Source organism: Marmota marmota, unplaced genomic scaffold (assembly GCF_001458135.2).
Source record: "Marmota marmota marmota unplaced genomic scaffold, marMar, whole genome shotgun sequence".
NCBI lineage: Eukaryota > Metazoa > Chordata > Mammalia > Rodentia > Sciuridae > Marmota > Marmota marmota.
The window spans coordinates 7,993,052-8,012,306 of NW_026000005.1; the positions used below are offsets into that span (position 1 = coordinate 7,993,052).

The following is a 19,255-nucleotide window of genomic DNA, read 5'->3' on the forward strand; positions in this document are numbered from 1 at the left end:
AACTTTAGCTTTTGTAATTGATTATCATGGCTTTGTTTTTTTGTTTTCTTTTTTCTTTCTTTCTTTTTTTTTAGGAAATAAAAAATCAAATTACACACACATAAAACTACAAAAACTTTCTTTGTGGAAGTTCAGAAAAACTTTTCTATGCTGATGGCATTCAATTCCCTTTAAGGAATGATCTATATCTTAATTTTATTAGAGGCAAAACAGCATGGCACAGTTTTACATATTATAGATATTACAAGCAAACCTGGTTTGTACTACATGAAATAAAATATTCTTCAATTAAAATGTAGTTCTTTTAAGTACTAGGCATTCTTTACAAGTAGAGACATTTTATAATATTGTATATCTCAGAATTAAATAATAAGTTGGCAATGATAAAAAAAAAAACAAACAGTTAAGTAGAGAAAAAAAGAAAAACACCTCATTGTGGTTTGCAGCTCTGGGATTCCAGCCTACATGCTCACCTGAGGGCTAGGTTTTGGGAGAGGATTAATAGGCTGAGAAACTAGAACCCTGGTCTCCAGAAACCTCTTCCATCTGTGCGGCAACCAGGGTGGCTGTGCAACACAAAAGGCCTGTAGTTGATTGGTGTTTAGGGTTATTTCAGGGGTGATTGTCTCCTTCTGCTGTTGTGACTTCTTTGGCTCAAGCAGTGTCCTGTCGGATGACCTGTGTCTCTGGATGCTGACATGTCTTCATGAAGCTTCCTTCATTCTTTCCAGCTATTATGTGGGGAGGGGCTAGAAAACATGGGCTTTGGATGAGTAACGACCTGGATCATCCATGATTTGTTTGCTATTGCATTGCACAAAACATTCTTTCTTAACTGTTTAGTTGTTTTTTTGTTTTTGTTTTTGTTTTTTTTATAGATAGGCATGTGGCATAGTTGTGAGAATCCAATGAAAATACTTCAACCATAGTGCTCAGGATCAAACTCCCCTGAGTAAATGCCGTCCTTTATACTTTCAGGACAAACATAAAAGCCTGCAACTATTATTCTGTTATTTTCCAGTCACACATCAACATGGTACCCCAAACTCTGAGTACTTAAACACACAAGCTCTGATCTTGTCATCAAGTACAGAATATACCTTTCACTTTTCTTGGTTACACTATATCAATTGAAAATAGATAATGTGAGAATCTCCCTTATAAGATGCTCTGATCAAGCCACTGATGGCATACTCCAAGAGGTAGGGCAGGTCTCCGTGTCTCTACAGACAGCTTCAGGAGAATTCCAGACTTCCAAATTAAATTTTGGAAGCATTCCTAACTTTCCTTTTTCAGTGTGTGGATTCTTTCTTCACTCTGGTCATCTTTAACCTGTCCTTTGTCCTCAATTTGTTTTGCGTGTGGGCCTGTCTTTAGAACTTCCTTTTCACATTTATTTCTAGCCAGGCTGCTCTGACTGTGATGGGCACTAGTCCTCTGTGGTGGGAAAGGCATTTCTTTTACCTATGCCTATAAGTCCATAATAAGCCCACACCCATTTAACCATGTATAATCGAAAAGCAAAATCATCTGACAAGTAAAAGCAAAATCATCTGACAAGTGAAATATGAGACAAAAATGAGCTCCTTTCTATATTTTTTCCAAACAGTAATTTTTCTATAGTAGTGGTTTCATACTGGAAAGCCAATTATTATCTGTCATTAATAGCTATTGTCAATTGTCCGTACTGCATAGGCATCCATATATGTGTATATATATATGTGTATGAAACTTATTTTTTGGTTCAATTAAAATGTCTGTCTGTGACCATCTGTCTTTCTGTTAGTGTGTCTGACTGTTGTGTTTTGGGGGAATGCAGAGGAAGTGAGATAATAGAGCTGGGAAGGAAAATTGACTATACTTGGGCACATGTTGAAGATACTGGAATGATGTGTGTGGAATGTTTTTCCCATAAATCTAGCAAAATAAACAAGACTCATTAACTGATTGTCTTTGTTGTGTAATAAACAAAAGAGATTCAGATTGAAGCCCTTAAGTGCAGAGAAAAGAGTAAGGGTTTCAATGTGGTACGTGTAATACATGTAAATATTAATAATAAATATTGTCTAAGCCAGTTAGATGAAGTATAAACATTTCATTTTTGTCTTTGTCTTCAGATGGCTGCATATTTCGGATTTTCTGTTGCTGCCACTGACATTAATGGGGATGAGTAAGTTTAAAAAAATGTTTCTAGAAAACTGTTTCCTTTCATGTTTATGAATGCTCTACTAAAACTAAACATTTTTTTCTTTTGTTTCTTGATCCCCTTCCTGCTAATTTTCTTTCTATTTGTGGAATTAATTTGAAGCAACCTTAATCATGAATATTAGGCAAACTCTATGCTGGTCACAATTTTTTCAATAGTGTTTATAATGCAAAAAAAAAAAAAGTAAGCTTAGGAACTACTTATAGATTTTTAAAAGAGCTGAAGCAAGGTTTGACTTTGAAATAACTACTGTGATAATTTTGTGCTTCAGCACAGCCATGAGAGAGGTGCAAAGAGGGAAGCAGCGTTTTAATCAGAAAGAAAATGCTTACTAAGAGATGGAATCCAATCTTTCTCTGGTGAGAAGATTTTGTGCTTTCAGTTACGCAGATGTGTTTATTGGAGCACCACTTTTCATGGATCGAGGCTCTGATGGCAAACTCCAAGAGGTGGGGCAGGTCTCCGTGTCTCTGCAGAAAGCTTCCGGAGAATTCCAGACTACAAAACTGAACGGGTTTGAGGTCTTTGCACGGTTTGGCAGTGCCATAGCTCCTTTGGGAGATCTGGACCAGGATGGCTTCAATGGTAAGATTGAAATCCAGCAACTGTGGGTTCCGGATGCTCTGTGTCCACCTGGGAAAAGTCCTAGCACCCATCTGGAGAAGTTTGCATGAGTGAACCTTCCTAGAAAGATAGGATATTTAAAGTCAGGTTGTCTTTTTTTTCGTTAAAGATCAGAGCGAAGTTTTCAAAAAATCAGCTCTCCTGAGGTATTATTCATGAAGCTTCAAGTTAGAGTCAGATGGTTAATTTCTGGAAGAAAGCTTTATTCCTGTGGAGCCCAGTGCCAGCTGCTGATTTTTCTCTCTGCCTCCTGCTAAACGGCAGTGCCCTCTACTGTCCATTTGATTACAAGTGAAAAAATGAAAAACAAAAATAATGCTCCCAGCACAGTGTCAAGGAAGTGCTGATTCTAACTCTAATCTCATAAGTATGAGCTACCACTAATATTTTTAAAGTCATAACTTTATTGTGTCTAAGACTTTCTGAGCCAGGCTCTCTGTCTCTTCATGGGGACATGTAAAAGGTCCATTGTTTTTATAATAGTATCATTTCAATAGCTATATGTATCTTTAAAAAACAAAGTTGGCTTTTACTATAGAACTCTTTTCAGAAACATGAAATATATGCCACAAGTTACCAAGATTAAAAAAATACTATTAAAAATCTTTCTAGGGATCACAGGATAGAGAGATGAACTGTTGGTGTGTTTGTATAACCAACAGTGTTTAGGGATATGCTTCCCCAAAATGTAAAGGAAATTAATTAAGAAAAACACTCCAGAAGTACAGATGACTTACTCTCTAGTGGAAAGAAAAGTGTTATTTGACTCTGGGCTCCAGTCCTGCCTCATGGGTAGTTGTATGTTATATACCACTCAAGTGTCATCTTGATTAACCCTAGAAATATTCAACATTAGTGAACAATAGGTCAGAGGCACACTTTGCTTCCTAAAATAATCTGGAAGATTTTAGACACCAAGATAACTTAACATAAATCAAATAAAGCTGCGTTAAACGGCTCATAATAAAACATGAAAAAAATACAGTAAAATACGCCAAACCATTACTTACTAATAACAACTACTACCTAGAAAGTATAGACCCATATTTGAGGTTCTGCTTTGCATAAAATTGATGAGTTGTTTGCTATATCACTGGGCCTCTGTCTCCCAAGCTTTCTGGGAAAGCCTGGACTTGTTTTCTGTCAAGGGTATTCTAACGAATTTATGGAAGTTTCCTTGATATTGTGATCCAGTCATTATCTCATCCTTCTTATTAGATTTTAATAATAGGATATGATCTGCCAACACAAAAAATATAAACAACAGCTAAAAACATTGAAGTTTTAGAAATTTTTTATAAAGAGATTTTACTTCCAGAGAGAGATTCCATAGAGGGTGTTGATGGTCTTCCAAGGTTTTACCTTAGGTCTTATTGTCCCAAGTAGTAGTTCTTGAAAGATAAGGAATTTAGTGGAAAATTGTCTGAGCTGGATTTGTGTAAATATATCATTAATTATAATATAACATGGTTCTATTTTTGTTCATGGCTGATAACATTGTCATTGCTTCTGTATTTCTGTATCCCACTCTTTCTACCTATCCTCATCAGGAAAACACTGGGTACTATCAAGAGGGTTATGAAAGGCAAAACAATAAATTTATATTCCACGATTTTACATAGCTCCAGGGTAATTTTGTGCAGTTTTTGTCAACATCTTTTCAGAAAAGCAGGGGGGAGGAAAAAAAAACCAACCAGAAGAGAGCAACTAAAATGATCAAAGGAGAAAATTGATTGCATGAAAACATAGTGCTTTTCAAAAATGACAGCCAAGGGAAAAGATAATAAGCATGTATAAAATATTGAAGGGATTGGAAAAATTAAAGATAATTTGTAATAATAATATCTTAACTTTAGAGCCATCTTTTGTTGGGAAATTATATTTTAATAAATACTTTTTAATGCACATGTTAATTTAGCAATTATATTTACCTTTTAAAACTTCAAAAAGAATAACAGAGAGATTCTTAAATAATTTAAATACTGAATTTTAAAGGATGGTACATTCTTAGTTCCCATTAAGAACAAATGTTATGGTAGGTGCTGAAAATGAGCCCATTTTTTCACATATACATTTTCCCTCTTTAAAATGCATGAACCCACCCATGTCTTTATGTAGTGGCAATGTATATGTGAAAAAAATAAACACTAGAATGTGATTATCACAGTGGGCATAATGGTCTTATACAATGGGTGAGAGGTCAAGGTATCTTTGGTGTCTGAGGGGTTGTCATTAAGCAGGAATAAAACAGTTTGGATACATTAAGGAACTGGAGGCTATTTGGTGTGGCAGGTACAGAGGGACCATTAGATGCAAGACAGATATTTGTCCTTGATCTCATGAAGCTTGTTTTATGGAGATTCATAGAGTAAGTAAACAAAAAAATGAGGAAATGCAGGTAGTGTGACTGGGCTTTTTTTTTTTTTAAGACAAAGTACTGTGATAGGGAGTTCCAAGAGTTCCAAGAAAGTACAATATAGTAGGGGTCCTGAGGGGCAAGTACTCGGCCTCTTAGAGTTTCTAGGAAAGGCCTCACTGACAGGATAGCATTTCATCTATGATCTATGGCGAGCGGAAGCAGCAAGGCTTGAAAAGCTGTCGAGCAAAAGCTGTTTGGACGAGAAAACAGCAAAGGTATGCCCAGAGATTAACTTGGTGTGTTTAGGAAATAGAAAAAAGGCCAAGATTGCTGGGAATAGTGGATGAAACAAAAAGGAGGAGGGTAGAGAGGGTAGGAGAGGAGATTTTCAAAGTGAGCAGAAGACATACCAGGCACGACTTAGGTCTTATTCTAAATGCTTTGAGAAATAATTGAAGGCTATCAAGAAGGGGGATCTGAGACAGTAAGGTTAACACTGGCCGGCTTTGAAGAGAATGAGCCATGGGGAAAGACTAGAAGTGCGAGGCCACTTGAGTGGCTGCTCCAGGGGTGCAGGCAGAGCCTGGCAAGGGCTTCTCTAAGGTGGTAGCAGCAGAGACAGAGAAGTGGATGGGTTTATAATATATCTTCGAATTTATAAAGATCATAGTGACCATTTGATATTTTGGAGTTTTTTTTTTAAGAATTTTAAATTCTATTTGTTTATGTCATTTCATTATAAATTGAGCAAGATCAGCATGAAGTTATAACCTTCAAATTTCTGAGCTGGATTTACTTCTGCTTAGGAAAAACAAAAGCTATGCATAGCTAAATAAGCTAGAAATTTGAGAACTAATGAACTTTAGATGAATCTTTTGACAAATTCCCACGTCACTCTCTACCTCCTAATTTTAAAAATAAAGCATTTTAAGTCTATAAAGGTTAAGTGGTTTGCCCAGGGTCAGATCCAAAAATATCTGGCTCTGAATTAATGTCATTTCTACATAGTTTTGCTCGAATCTCCTTGAATTAGATCGTTACTGTTGAATAGAAAGTACTCTGTTGAATTTTGAATCAATATTTAATATGATCAAGAGGTTCTAAATTTTTTTTTCAGTTTTTTAAATTGTGCATTATAATTATACTTAATAGTGGGATTCATTATGGCACATTTATATATGCACATAACATAATTCGATCAGTCTCATTCCCCAGTAGCTTTCTGTAAATATTAAGATCACTATGTAAATAATTGTAAACACTAAGACTTCCTTCTCTCTGTCTTGCCCATCTTCCCTGTCCCCTTTCTCCTGAATCATTGTTACCCTTCTCTTTTCTTCTCTCATCCTCACTCTCCTTTCCTCCCACAGATATTGCAATTGCTGCTCCCTATGGGGGTGAAGATAAAAAAGGAATTGTTTATATTTTCAATGGAAGATCAACGGGCTTGAACACAGTGCCATCTCAGATCCTCGAAGGGCAGTGGGCTGCACAGAGCATGCCACCAAGCTTTGGCTATTCCATGAAGGGAGCCACAGACATAGACAAGAATGGATATCCAGGTGCTTTTCTGTAAATGCATGTGGCTCGTGCACTTTTTCAGTCCAAATAGCAAAGAGTACTAATTGCCATTCTCTTGGTTTATATTACAAATTATTTCAGTTGAATATTCCAAGCATTGATCAGGCCTCCCCTGTACAGAAGACACTGTTCTCAGTACAGGGGACAGGAAGAAAGGCAGCTGTTTCCTGGTGGCATACAATATGAAACACTTAACTCTGAGTCTGTTTCATTGTCTTGAGGTCTATAATAAAATGTCAGAAAAATGTTGTAGAAGCTATAAACAAAAACCAAGTGCTCATTCCAAGTTTTTAAATGTTAGCCATTGTTTTTGTGCTTAATGATGTAGCATTTTTGTGGATTTGACTAATTAATGTGATTTTTTTTGAAAGGTAAATTATTTATTTAATAAGGCTTGTGAGGGGACACAAGCTAAGTTAGGTTACTATGAGGACATTTTTCTATATGTGAGAAGAGATTGAGGAAGTCATTTGCCCAAACTTGCTCACTGGGTTAGTCCATTAGAACAAGCAAAACCTTTTTCAGGCTCTTATATACTTGGAGTATTACAATGAATCCAGGATCAAAATAGGTCTTCTTTTTATTCTAAAAAAATGAGAGAATGTAGATCACCTTTGTTGTTGAAATAGTTAATAGAAGCTCAATATACAAGTATGTTGAAAGGTTTCTAGAAATAAGACATAAAGTTTACTCTTATCTATAAATTGGCATTATTTCCAGTTGTATGTTATAATAAAATATTTGTTATAGAACTTTTAGAAAATACAGCAAAGCATATTTTTTCCTATGCATTCATATTATTATTTTTTCTTGGTACGAGGGATTGAACCCAGGGGTACTTAATCACTGAGCCACATCCCCAGCCCTTTTTGCATTTTTATTTAGAGACAGGATCTCACTGACCTGCTTAGGGCCTGATTTTGCTGAGGCTGGCTTTAAACCCTTGATCCTCCTGGGATTAATGCTGCTGGGATTAGAGGCATGCACCACCACGCCTGGCTTGCATTCATACATATTTCTTAACAAAGCAGAATCATGCTTTGTAAACTTTTTATTATATATTTTTTTTTCTTAAAGTATCAGAAACAATTCCCCTATTTTTCTTCTAAAACATAAATTTTATGTTTCTCTCTAATAAATAGCTATATCATATCTAATGTTACCTTATTTGAGGGCATTTATATCTTTACATGTCATTCTGTTGCATACCACTGAATATTTCCTTAGGACAAAATTCTAGAATTGGTATGTCAAAGATGTGTACTTTATGAACAGCCTTAAAAAATAATCCCATTTCCTCTACAAAATGGCTTTTGTCAACTTTTTCAAAAACACTAGCAGTAAAAAAATAATCATTTTCCCACACTGCACCTCTTTTAAAATAATTTGGAGTACCTAGTAGATGTATTATATTATTATTTATTTATTTATTTATTTTTGGTATTGGGATTGGACTCAGGGCCACTGGACCACTGAGCACCTCCCCAGCTCTATTTTGTATTTTTTTAGAGTCAGGGTCTCACTGAGTTGCTTAATGCTTCACTATTGCTGAGGCTGGCTTTGTACTCATTATCCTCCTGTCTCAGCCTCCTGAGCCACAGATAATATTATGTTGTTTCAGTTAACAGTTTTTAACTATTAATGAAGATAAGCATTGTTGTTTATTTGTATACTTACTTTTGGAATTTCCTTTTTATGTTTTTTTTCTCTCCTTTTCAATTGAGATGCAATTTCTCTTTCTTTCATTCCTTCATTTTTAAACTTGTGCAGTGCTTTAAATATTGACAATTTTTAACTTCTTAGCTCTTTTATACATTTCCCAGTTTGTCATGTTTGTGTCTTTGGCATAAAGATGTTTTGAATTTTCATATAATTCAATCTGTCTGTCTTTATTTGCTCTTGTATGCTTCTCTGCTTAGAAAAGGTTTCCTTAGATTGAACTTGGATATATTGTAAAATGCATCTGTGGTTTCAGTTTTTTTAAATCATTGACCAGTTATGCTCTTATGTATAAAAATTAATGTATTTTATTCTTGCTGATTTGAATGCTGCCTGCTATCATATTCAACATATGTATATGTGCTTTCTTGGTTTTGTTTCTAAAACAAGAGAACTGGCGGAAAATTTTATAATAAAAGTATAAATACACAGGTATCTGTAAAGCTTTTGTTTTGGGGGAGTGTATATGTTTGCTGGCTATACACTTCCTTTTTGGTGCTCTTTTTATGAAATAGCCAAGAAAAAGGTTTTATCTACCTGAATGAAAGTCTGGTTTATGATGAGCATTTGCAATGATGAACACTTGTTATAGTTTTCCAGTGTTTTATCCTCATATATCTTATCTTAGAACCTTTTAGTTTTGAGAAAATGTTTAAATCTTATGTGCATTAAGCATTTCTGGAATGATACATAAGCTTTAAAAACAATTATTATTACTAACATATTCTTTTGCTTTTGCTTAAGACTTAATTGTAGGAGCTTTTGGTGTAGATCGAGCTGTGTTATACAGGTATGTTTCATGTTCTGTACTATGGGAATATTTTGAATTTTAAAAAATTCTTTTAGTTAAGTCCCAGTGTTTGAATTTCAGTTTTAATTTTCTTAGAGTAAGGATAAAACTTGTTTGTTCTTTCTATTCAGGATTTGCTGTGGGTAAAGAGTATTTATACAAGGAAGTCTCAAAGAAAAGAACAGTATAGACTTTTTTATTTAGAAAAATGTTCAGAGTTTTTGCTTATTGTCCTTAAATTTTGTTCAGAGACATTCTCCTATATTTTTCATTTCTCTTTAAAAACTGTATGGATAGGGGCTGATATATTGTTAGTGGTAGAGCACTTAACCCAGCAGGTACCAGATCCTGGGTTCCATTGTGAGCCCCTTCCCCACATCAAATGTATAGGCTGTATTTTCCTATAAGAGGTAGGAAACCAGCCTGGTGTTTGTGGCCCAGTATTCTGTGACCACAGTGATTATGTAATGGATCCCCACATGAATATTTTTTGTTAGAAAAATGTATAAAAATTCATATTTCTCTATTTTCCAACTTCATATATATTACCAGTTTTCTCTATTTCATCAATTCTCATAGAATATCAACTGGTATCTCAAGTAGCTTAATATTTCTACAGATGGAGATTAAGCATGGTAGGAAACCTAACATCGATGCTAGGTGGTAGAGTTTGTGATGGCTCAACCTAATTACAGCTTTGGGGGAATGTGTGTACTTACAGATTTCAGGGATTTGTCATTTTGAGGCAATCTCATTGACTTGAGTCTACTGTATTTTTGTACAAGATGTAAACTTGGATGTTTGGAATTTGGAAAACTATATTTACAGGTTGCAAATACCTTATCTGAAATTCTTGGGATCAGAAATGTTTCAGATTTTAGAATTTTTCTAATTTTGAAATAGTTACATAGACTTTACCAGTTGAACATCCCTTATAATAAGAAATATGAAATGGTTCAAAATCCACAACTTTTTGAGCATTATGTTTGTGCTCAAAAAGTTTCAGATTTTGGATTTTTTTTAAATTAGGAGTGCTTAACTGTATTTTATTGTTTTAGCTTTAAAATTGCTGCTAATGAAGTAATACCTGCATGTGGTGCATATTCAAACAATGCATAAAGATCATAGAATAAAAATATATTTTCTCATGTCAATTACTAGTTTATTAGGTATGTCCTACAAAAAATACTCATGTATTAAAAGAGATCATGTGCATAAATGTATGTGTGTCTGTAGACATTCTTTATTTATTGTGAGATTTTCTTTTCCTTTTACTACAGTTACATCTTGGATGTATCTTAGAGATTATCTTATGTCAATACAGATGGATTTATGACACTCATGTTGCATTGCATTAAGTAGGGACCTTGTAACTTACTTAATGGACTGAGTTCAGATTTGTTGGCCAATTGTCCTGCTTTTCTTGGAACTGAGCAATTTCCCAGGATGCAGGACTTTCAGTGCTGAAATTGGGAAAGTTTTGGGCAAACCGAGGCAGTTGGTCATCTTACACTTAAAAGTTTGTTTCAATGTTTTTTGCTCTTAGAAAGAATGCTTTAGATGTTACTGTATCATGGTGAATGTGAATCTAAAATGCTGGGATCAACCCAAGTTTCAGCTTCTAAGTTTGAACTTTTTTTCTTCCCTTTTTTAAAAACAGGGCCAGACCTGTTATCACCGTAAATGCTGGCCTTGAAGTATACCCTAGCATTTTAAATCAAGACAATAAAACCTGCCCATTGCCTGGGACAGCTCTCAAAGTTTCCTGGTAAGGATATGTGTTTAANTCTCTACCTCCTCCCCTGTATAACCCTGAGGGTCTCCTTCTATTACCATGCAATTTCCCTTCTCTCTCCCTTTCCCTCCCACCTTTCGTCCCTGTTTAATGTTAATCTTCTTCTCCTGCTCTTCGTCCCTACTCTGTTCTTAGTTACTCTCCTTATATCAAAGAAGACATTTGGCATTTGTTTTTTAGGGATTGGCTGGCTTCACTTAGCATAATCTGCTCTAATGCCATCCATTTCCCTGCAAATTCTATGATTTTGTCTAAACAGGCCCTTTTAAATGAAATCTTTTTTTAATTAAATTTTTTTTTCTTTTAGTTGTTGATGGACCTATTTTATTTATTCATATGTGTTGCTAAGAATCGAACCCAGTGCCTCCCATAGTCTAGGAAAGAGCTCTACCACTGAGCCATAAACCTAACCCTTTAAATGAAATCTTTAAAAGATGATGTTTTTTTTCAGATTTCAAATCTGTATGGCTGTATGGTAAAATTACTTTGCCCTTATATTTTGATCTTTTACTTGTTTCTTTTCTGGTTTCCAAAGAAAAATACAATATTATTTCATAAGTCTAGTGTCTGACTTCTCTGCCCCATTGTTTTCCAAGTTTATCATGTGTGTGATACTCAGGATATTTGCTATATTTTCTTTCTACCTGTATTATAATTTTCCTAAGTTTCCTTTAAACTGACTCATACTTTATCTCAAAGTATTTTAAAAATACAATGGAGAGGGCTGGGTTGTGGCTCAGTGGTAGAGCGCTTGCCTAGCATGCATGTGAAGCACTGAGTTCAATCCTAGCACCACATTAAAAGAAAAAAAAATACGAAATAAAGGTATTGTGTCCATCTACAAGTAAAAAAAAAAAAAAGCCCACAATGGAAAAGACAATATCCTTCTCATATGTGAAAATAAATACAAAACTATTGGAAGTTTTTGGCCCTGTGTACTTTAACATCACTTAGAGGAACACTGTTCACATTCTTTACTTGCACAGAAAAATTGCAAAGAATTATAGAAGAAGAGGACAATGATTGGTAAACAGGAAAATTTTATTTAAAAAGAGCTAATGATAGATATTTTCCTGATTTTGTTTTGAATTTTTATGGTCATTAAAATCTTGAAAAATTTAGTTTATTCATGGGATTACATTAATCATTCCATAATAATTGCTCTTAATTTTTATTGATTGTTAATCAAATTATTTTCAAGATTTTGGCTTTTAGTTTTACTGCCTTTCTTTCCTTCACTCATTTTTTATGTTTCTGTGATGATGCTAATAATATGCTTGTAATTATGCTAATAATTAGAAGGCTTCAAATGCACTAATTGAAGTACTAGCTTTCATCTAATTTTGACCATGGTACACAGCTAGAAATAAACCTTGCACCATAATCCTATAAACCCATTACTTACATCAACTTTCTTTATTGTATACACTTTTTTAAGATGCTGGATACAGCCAACTACACTGATTTCATGACCTGTTAAGATATTGTAAAGCACATCCTCTAGAGAAGCTTGGTAATTAAAGGATGCTTCAGTGGATTTTTTTTTTTATTATAGAACACATTATTTTAAATCTAAACTGGCATTTCCCTTATTTAGATTTATCAACAGGTTCTGTAAACTTGAATGGAGGTTAGGAAATTATTTTTCTCATCGAGGTACCCTGAAAGGAAACATGTTTAACTTACTGAAGAATGAGTTAGGTTAGTCTGGGTAGTTTCATGTTTTAAGAACAATATTAAGACATGAAGAAAGATGCCGGGCTTCCTGGCCTTAACTATGCACTATCAGCCCTCTGCACCTGCCGTTTCTGCATTCTTGGTTTCAACCAACTGCAGATAGGAAAAAAAAAAAATTATCGTCTGTACTGAACATGTACATACTTTTAGTTTTTACTTATTATTTCCTATATTATTGTGTATTCCCTGACAATACAGTAGAATGACTATTTACATGGCATTTTCATTGTACGAGGTATTATAAGTAGATATGACTTAAAGGTAATCTAGAAATGACTTAAAGTATGAAAGAAGATATCTGTAGGTTATATGTAAATTCTGTGCTGTTTTATTAACGAGCATCTACTGATTTGGGTATCTGTGGAGGCTGAAGGGTAGTTCACAGAACCAATCCCCTACAGATAACAAGGGATGAGTGTATAAGAAATGTGAGATTTGAATGATATTAAATATATCTACGCTGGATTATAGGATTTACATGTATATGCTTTCTTTTCCTACAGTTTTAATGTCAGGTTCTGTTTAAAGGCAGATGGCAAAGGAGCACTTCCAAGGAAACTTAGTAAGTGTCCTATGAAAAATCAAAAGTATTTTAATACTCTTACATATACAGCACTTAAAAATGTTATAGGATACTTAGTAACTCAAATTGTTATTGTTTTTAAACTAAATGTTTATGCTTAAACACATTTAAGATGGCAGCCTAATTACTTTGGCAACTATTAAGCCAGTAAATACATTTGAGAAATAATATATTTATTAATGGACATTGTGTGCAAACTAGCCCACAAAATAGCAAATATAACACACCATATATAAATACAGCTTTTAGAAAGGTAAGCATTTAATGATGTAAGATGAACTCTGAGGGGAATGAGTATCCTTGCTATGAGTAGATGATAGATATCTCAGTAGACTGAGATATTTAGCTTTATATTTCTGGGAAATACCGAACTATCTTAGAAATAGAGATGATTTAGGAATAGTGAGGAGAAAATGTTTTCTTCACTAAATTTAATCTACCCAGTAGAGTGTACTTCCTTTCCTAAAACAATTGATGTGACCCTGAGAGCAAAGTAGGGATATTAATCAATATTGCCAGAATTTGCCAGTGCATCAGATAGTGACAGGTGCTAATGAGTAACAAAGCAAAGAGGAGGACTGAAGCCGTTGGGCAGGTGTTCATGTGAGTGAGTCCAGCAGGACCTCACTGGAGGTAACTTCTCTATAGAGACCTGCAGGAACAGAAGAGTGGTTCACACAGAAGAAATGGCAATTTCAAGAAGCCCAAGGAAGGGCTTGGGTTGTGGCTCAGTGGTAGAGCACTTGCCTAACATGTGAGAGGCACTGGGTCCGATCCTCAGCACCACAGAAAAATAAATAAATAAAATAAAGGTCTATCAACAACTAAAAAAAAAAAAGAAGTCCAAGGAAGGAGTGTGTCTGTGTGTTTGAGAGACTGCAAGGAGAGCAGTGTGACTGAGTAGAACCAAACATGAATCACAATAGCCCTGAGTTTTCACCTAAATTTGAAATGAAAGTCAATCAGTATTTAAAGAAACTTGAAAAGAGAGCTGTTGTGTTAAAAATTCATACTCTCATCTGCTTTTAAGAAACTACTTAAAGAACTGAATTTTAGAAAGTGGTAATTGTAACAACTGTGCTTCCAACTCTGCACAGTCATGTTTACGTGATTCTTAACCCATCAAACAGTCACTTACTTCATGAGGGACATGTTTATCTGACCATTTGATATGGTAGCTTCCTTCAAAGGAGGAATTTCAATTGGTACAAATTGTTTACCATAGTTTTAATATGACGTGGTTTCCAATTAATGAGTACTTAATCAAAATCGACAAAGAGTCTTGTCACTTGGATTAATGGCAGAAGTTTTTTTTTTTTTTGCCCATGCTGGAGATTGAACCCAGGTCTTAGGCACACTAAAGCAGTTACTCAACCACTGAGCTATATCCTCCTCCGAGAGTGAAAGTCTTAATTCACATATATTTCACCCCCTGGACTTCCTACAGCTTAAACTAAAAGAATTTTTCCTTTTATATTTTACTGCCATTGTTATTTGGAATTACATATGATATTGCTTCGGGGATGGTTGGCTTAATTATTTAATTATTATAGTAAATTTATTCAGTGTTAATATGTTGTAGTGTCCCTCATTAAAAGATATTTTTAATGAATTTTAAGCAGATCACTTCTCAGAAATAAATATCTCTGTTGACATGAAAATTCTAGATATCTAGGACAGAGGTAAGTCCATAAAGAATACATTGGTTATAAATCCTTTGATTTATATAGACTTCCAGGTGGAGCTTCTTTTGGATAAACTCAAGCAAAAGGGAGCAATTCGGCGAGCACTGTTTCTCCATAACAGGTCCCCGGGTCACTCCAAGAACATGACAATTTCTAGAGGGGGACAGATGCAGTGTGAAGAGCTGATAGCATATCTGCGGGTAAGAGTTCATCTGTGTTCTGTTATCTTTTCTTTTTAATTGTTACTTTTTCATTTTCAACTAAATGACTTCCAAAGTGAAGAGCACAAAAAAATATGCTTAAGGAAATCTGGCTCTTTCAAGCGTCAAACCTGACAGTAGAAGTCATGGATCTCACTTCTGGCAGACTGCAGATGGCCTTTCAACAACAATATTACTGAATGAATTATGATAAGGATATTTATTAAATGTTGCTGGACTCAAGACAGTAAAGGAAATCTCCAGGGTCCAAAAAGTCAGCAATCAACTAAACCCCTGAGCTCAATCTGAATTGTGAGTTGAAAGCAAAATTTTGAGCCTAAGCTGCTGGCAAGGATGGGCACTGGGGAGAGAGTGAGTAGGAATTTCAGACACCAGCTTAGGGATTCAGACTCTCCAGGGCCTTCTGCAATCTGAGACTCCTTCATTAGGTCTAGACGCTTTCATGAAGCTAAAGTGTCCTTAGGATGGAGGTACATCTTGACTACAGCAAGAGAAGATGCAAAGAAAAGACTCTATGGAGGTCAGGGTGACCTGTAACTACTTCTTTTCAATATGTGACCTTGCACAAGTTACTTATCAAAACCCAAATTTCTTTATCCTTAAAAAGGGAGTATTAATAATATCAATTTTCTTCTCTTGTTGTAAGTATTTAATAAGATACTTACATGTTGTAAAATCATAGTCTGGCATGAATCTAAAAATCAAAGGTAGTTCTTATTACTAATATTCATGGATCTCCCTTAATCATATCACAAAAGAATGTGGTTCATATTCATCTGAATATTTTAGGGGAACTGCTTCCACAGATAAAAGATGGAAATTTTAAAAAGAAGGCAAACATATCGCTAAAGCTTTAGAAGATTGAGAATCGTTAACAGGTTTATTTCACAGACCCATATAGAATTCAGCACTGAAACTCAATAATTCGAGAATGTAGAAATTGATCAGGAATAAAATTGATCATGTATGCCGCAGTCTGGCTGGGCAAAATAACCGGGGGTGACAAGCAACTTGTGAAGGTTGATACAGCAGGAGCTGCTTTATTGTAGGACAGCAGAGGTATTTATACATAACTGAATACACAGCTTGACTCAATTTAGCATCATCCAGTTACAGCAATCAGTCATTAAGGAATCATCATCTTAATAATTATACACAGCTTAACTTAATTGACATAATCTAGACAAAGCAATCAGTCATTAAGGAATCTCCATCATCTTAATGGCTCGCTGGCGTTACTTCTCAAACCACTCCTCCTGACAAAGTGCCAGGTGCCATCTTGACTTGTCTGTGGCCCTCAACACATGTATAGACCATAAAGGTAATCTAAACATTTCAAAGAGATATCATAGGAAATATGGTATCTGATCACAATGTACTTGTGTTATCTTTCCATCACTATAAGAAATACCTGAGGTAATCAACGTATAAGAAGAAAAGGTTTGAAAGGTTTCAGCCCATGATTGGTTGAGCAACCCTGTAGTTTTTGGGGCTGCAGTGAAGCAGTAATTCTGAAAGAAGTTATGAGGCAGGACAGTACCACCCACCTCATAGCCAGAAAGCAGAGAGCAAGAGAAAGAGACTGGGGTCCCACAGTCCCTTTCAAGGGCATCTCCAGTGACCTGAGGACCTGACACTAGCTAGGCCAGGCCTCTTAAAGGTTTCCCCACTTCTTCAGTAGTGCCTCCCTAGCGTCCAGGCCTTTATCACATGGACACTTAACATCCAAATGGTAACAACAGTTTTTAGAAACCAATAGCAAAAAGATAATTTAGGAAATTGAGTTCCTAGGAAATGTAGTTTTAAATAACTTAAGGGTCAAAAAGAGATTATATTGGAAATATATAATTGAATCATTGTGAAAATACTACATATCACAATGTCTAGATGTCACAGAAGCAAAATGTAAATGTAAGTGTATATCCTTCAGTGCCATTTAATTTAAATGAATGAGGAAAAGTAGAGGTATTAATTAGACTAGCTTCATAGAATTAGCTGGCTTTGTGATGTGCACCTGTAGATTTCTCCAGATACTTTAAGTTGATACCATCTTTAATGTGAAGATTTTCCATTTCTAGGATGAATCTGAATTTAGAGACAAACTTACTCCAATTACTATTTTTATGGAGTATCGGTTGGATTATAGAACGGCCGCTGATGCCACAGGCTTGCGTCCCATCCTGAACCAGTTCACCCCTGCTAACCTCAGTCGACAGGTACTGTCTCTCCCAGTGTGCTCCTGCTACATACTGGGATCTTTATTAAGTTCTTATAATTTGTGTTCTTAAATATCATAAGGGATTGCTTTTATAATGTTGGTAGATGTTTAGTTAAATAAGTCAGAGGGGTAGAAATGTGAACTTTCCTGTTAGACATATTTAAATCCACTCTGACCTTAGTTGTGTGCAGAAAAAGCCAGGGTCACATTTCATATGCATAAAATAATAAAATAATTCAAGGAAAACAACAAAACTCCATTCTTTACATAGCGTTTTAGTATTTTGCTAAATACCTTTGATACACATCTTTAATATACATTTTGTTTTTAAAGTATATATATAGGTATATATGTATTTACACATTTCACCAATATGCATATATAGTATATAATCATTCTGTACATAGGCTAAGTACAAGAACATAAGACTTCGGATTGATATTTTAATTTTAGAAAAACCTGTGAAAAACATGTATTTAAATATATTTAAATATTGTTATTTTCTGTTTCTTCCTTTTATAATATGTTCATATTTTTGGATTGATATTTTTCCCCATAAAATTCTTTAAACTAAATATAGATTGACCTTTCTATTTTCTTTCTTTCTCTTTTTTTAACCTGTATTTATATATTTTTGTGTGGTGCTGAAGATTGAACCCAGTGCTTCACACATGCTAGGCAAACACTCTACCACTGAGCTACAACCCCAGCCCCTCGTCATTTCTTTTTTATTTTCCTTTAAAGGATCTCATAACTTGCTCATTTGGTTTTTGGTTTTTTAGGGGGTAATTTGAGAGGACTATATAACTACAGCATAAAGCAAAGTTTTTAAAAAAATGTTTAGTGTTTTGTAACTTTTATATTTTAATAATCCATTTTGTATATCAGTAATCACATGTTATTTTATACTATCTATTTCAAGAGAGCCTGTTATATATAGCTCTGTGTTTATATTGTCTAATTTGGTAGGTGTACAGTGTTATGTTGATTAACAATTTAGAAGTGGATCTCTATGCCTCTTAAGGTCTGTCAGTCAGTATTGTGCTATCTTTCAAAGTTAATTTTTATTAGAAATTAATTTTAATAATAGGTATGTATTAGTTTTCTGGAGCTTCTACAACAATGTACCATAGAGTAAGGGACTTAAATAACATAAGTTCATTTTCTCACAATTTTGAAGGCTAGAAATCCAAGATCAAGGGGTCACGAGGGTTGATTTTTTTCCAAGGCCTATCTCCTTGGCTTATAGATGCTCACCTTCTCTTCTGTTCTCACGTGGTGTTTCCTTTACATGTGTCTGTGTCCTAGACTCATCATTTAAGAAGCACAGGTGAGTAATATTAGATTAAGGCCTACCCTAGTGACATCATTTTAGTTACTTCTCTAAAGACTGTATCTCAAATACTGTCACATTCTGAGGTACTGAGGAATAGAACTTCAACATACAATTTGGGCAAACATAATTCAGCCATAACAATATCCAAAATATTATAATTTTAACTTGTAAGCAATTTAAAAATTGTCAGCAAACTATTTACATTCTGTTTTTTTACTTTCTTCAAAATCCAGAATATATTGTACAATTATAATACATATAAATCCAGATGCTAAATTTTTGTTGAAAAAATTTTTTGTTTATTTAGAATTCATATAATTTATAATTGAAGAAGATATACATACTCAAGTTATTCTAAACATACTAAAAATTTTTTACTAAGGGATTTCAATATCAGTTTT

The 19,255-nt window shown here is 34.6% G+C and overlaps 1 protein-coding gene across 2 annotated transcripts in view; it reads left to right on the forward strand.

Moving 5' to 3' along the window:
• The window catches only part of Itgav (integrin subunit alpha V), a 73,287-nt gene that overhangs the window by 32,568 nt on the left and 21,464 nt on the right, over nucleotides 1-19,255 (forward strand). For both annotated transcript variants that reach the window (XM_015481133.2, XM_048808135.1), the window contains 8 exons: nucleotides 2,118-2,170; nucleotides 2,589-2,791; nucleotides 6,560-6,751; nucleotides 9,234-9,279; nucleotides 10,940-11,047; nucleotides 13,315-13,373; nucleotides 15,125-15,279; nucleotides 17,379-17,516. In XM_015481133.2, coding sequence (XP_015336619.1) covers nucleotides 2,118-2,170; nucleotides 2,589-2,791; nucleotides 6,560-6,751; nucleotides 9,234-9,279; nucleotides 10,940-11,047; nucleotides 13,315-13,373; nucleotides 15,125-15,279; nucleotides 17,379-17,516 — 954 coding nt within the window. The remainder of the gene's footprint in view (nucleotides 1-2,117; nucleotides 2,171-2,588; nucleotides 2,792-6,559; nucleotides 6,752-9,233; nucleotides 9,280-10,939; nucleotides 11,048-13,314; nucleotides 13,374-15,124; nucleotides 15,280-17,378; nucleotides 17,517-19,255) is intronic.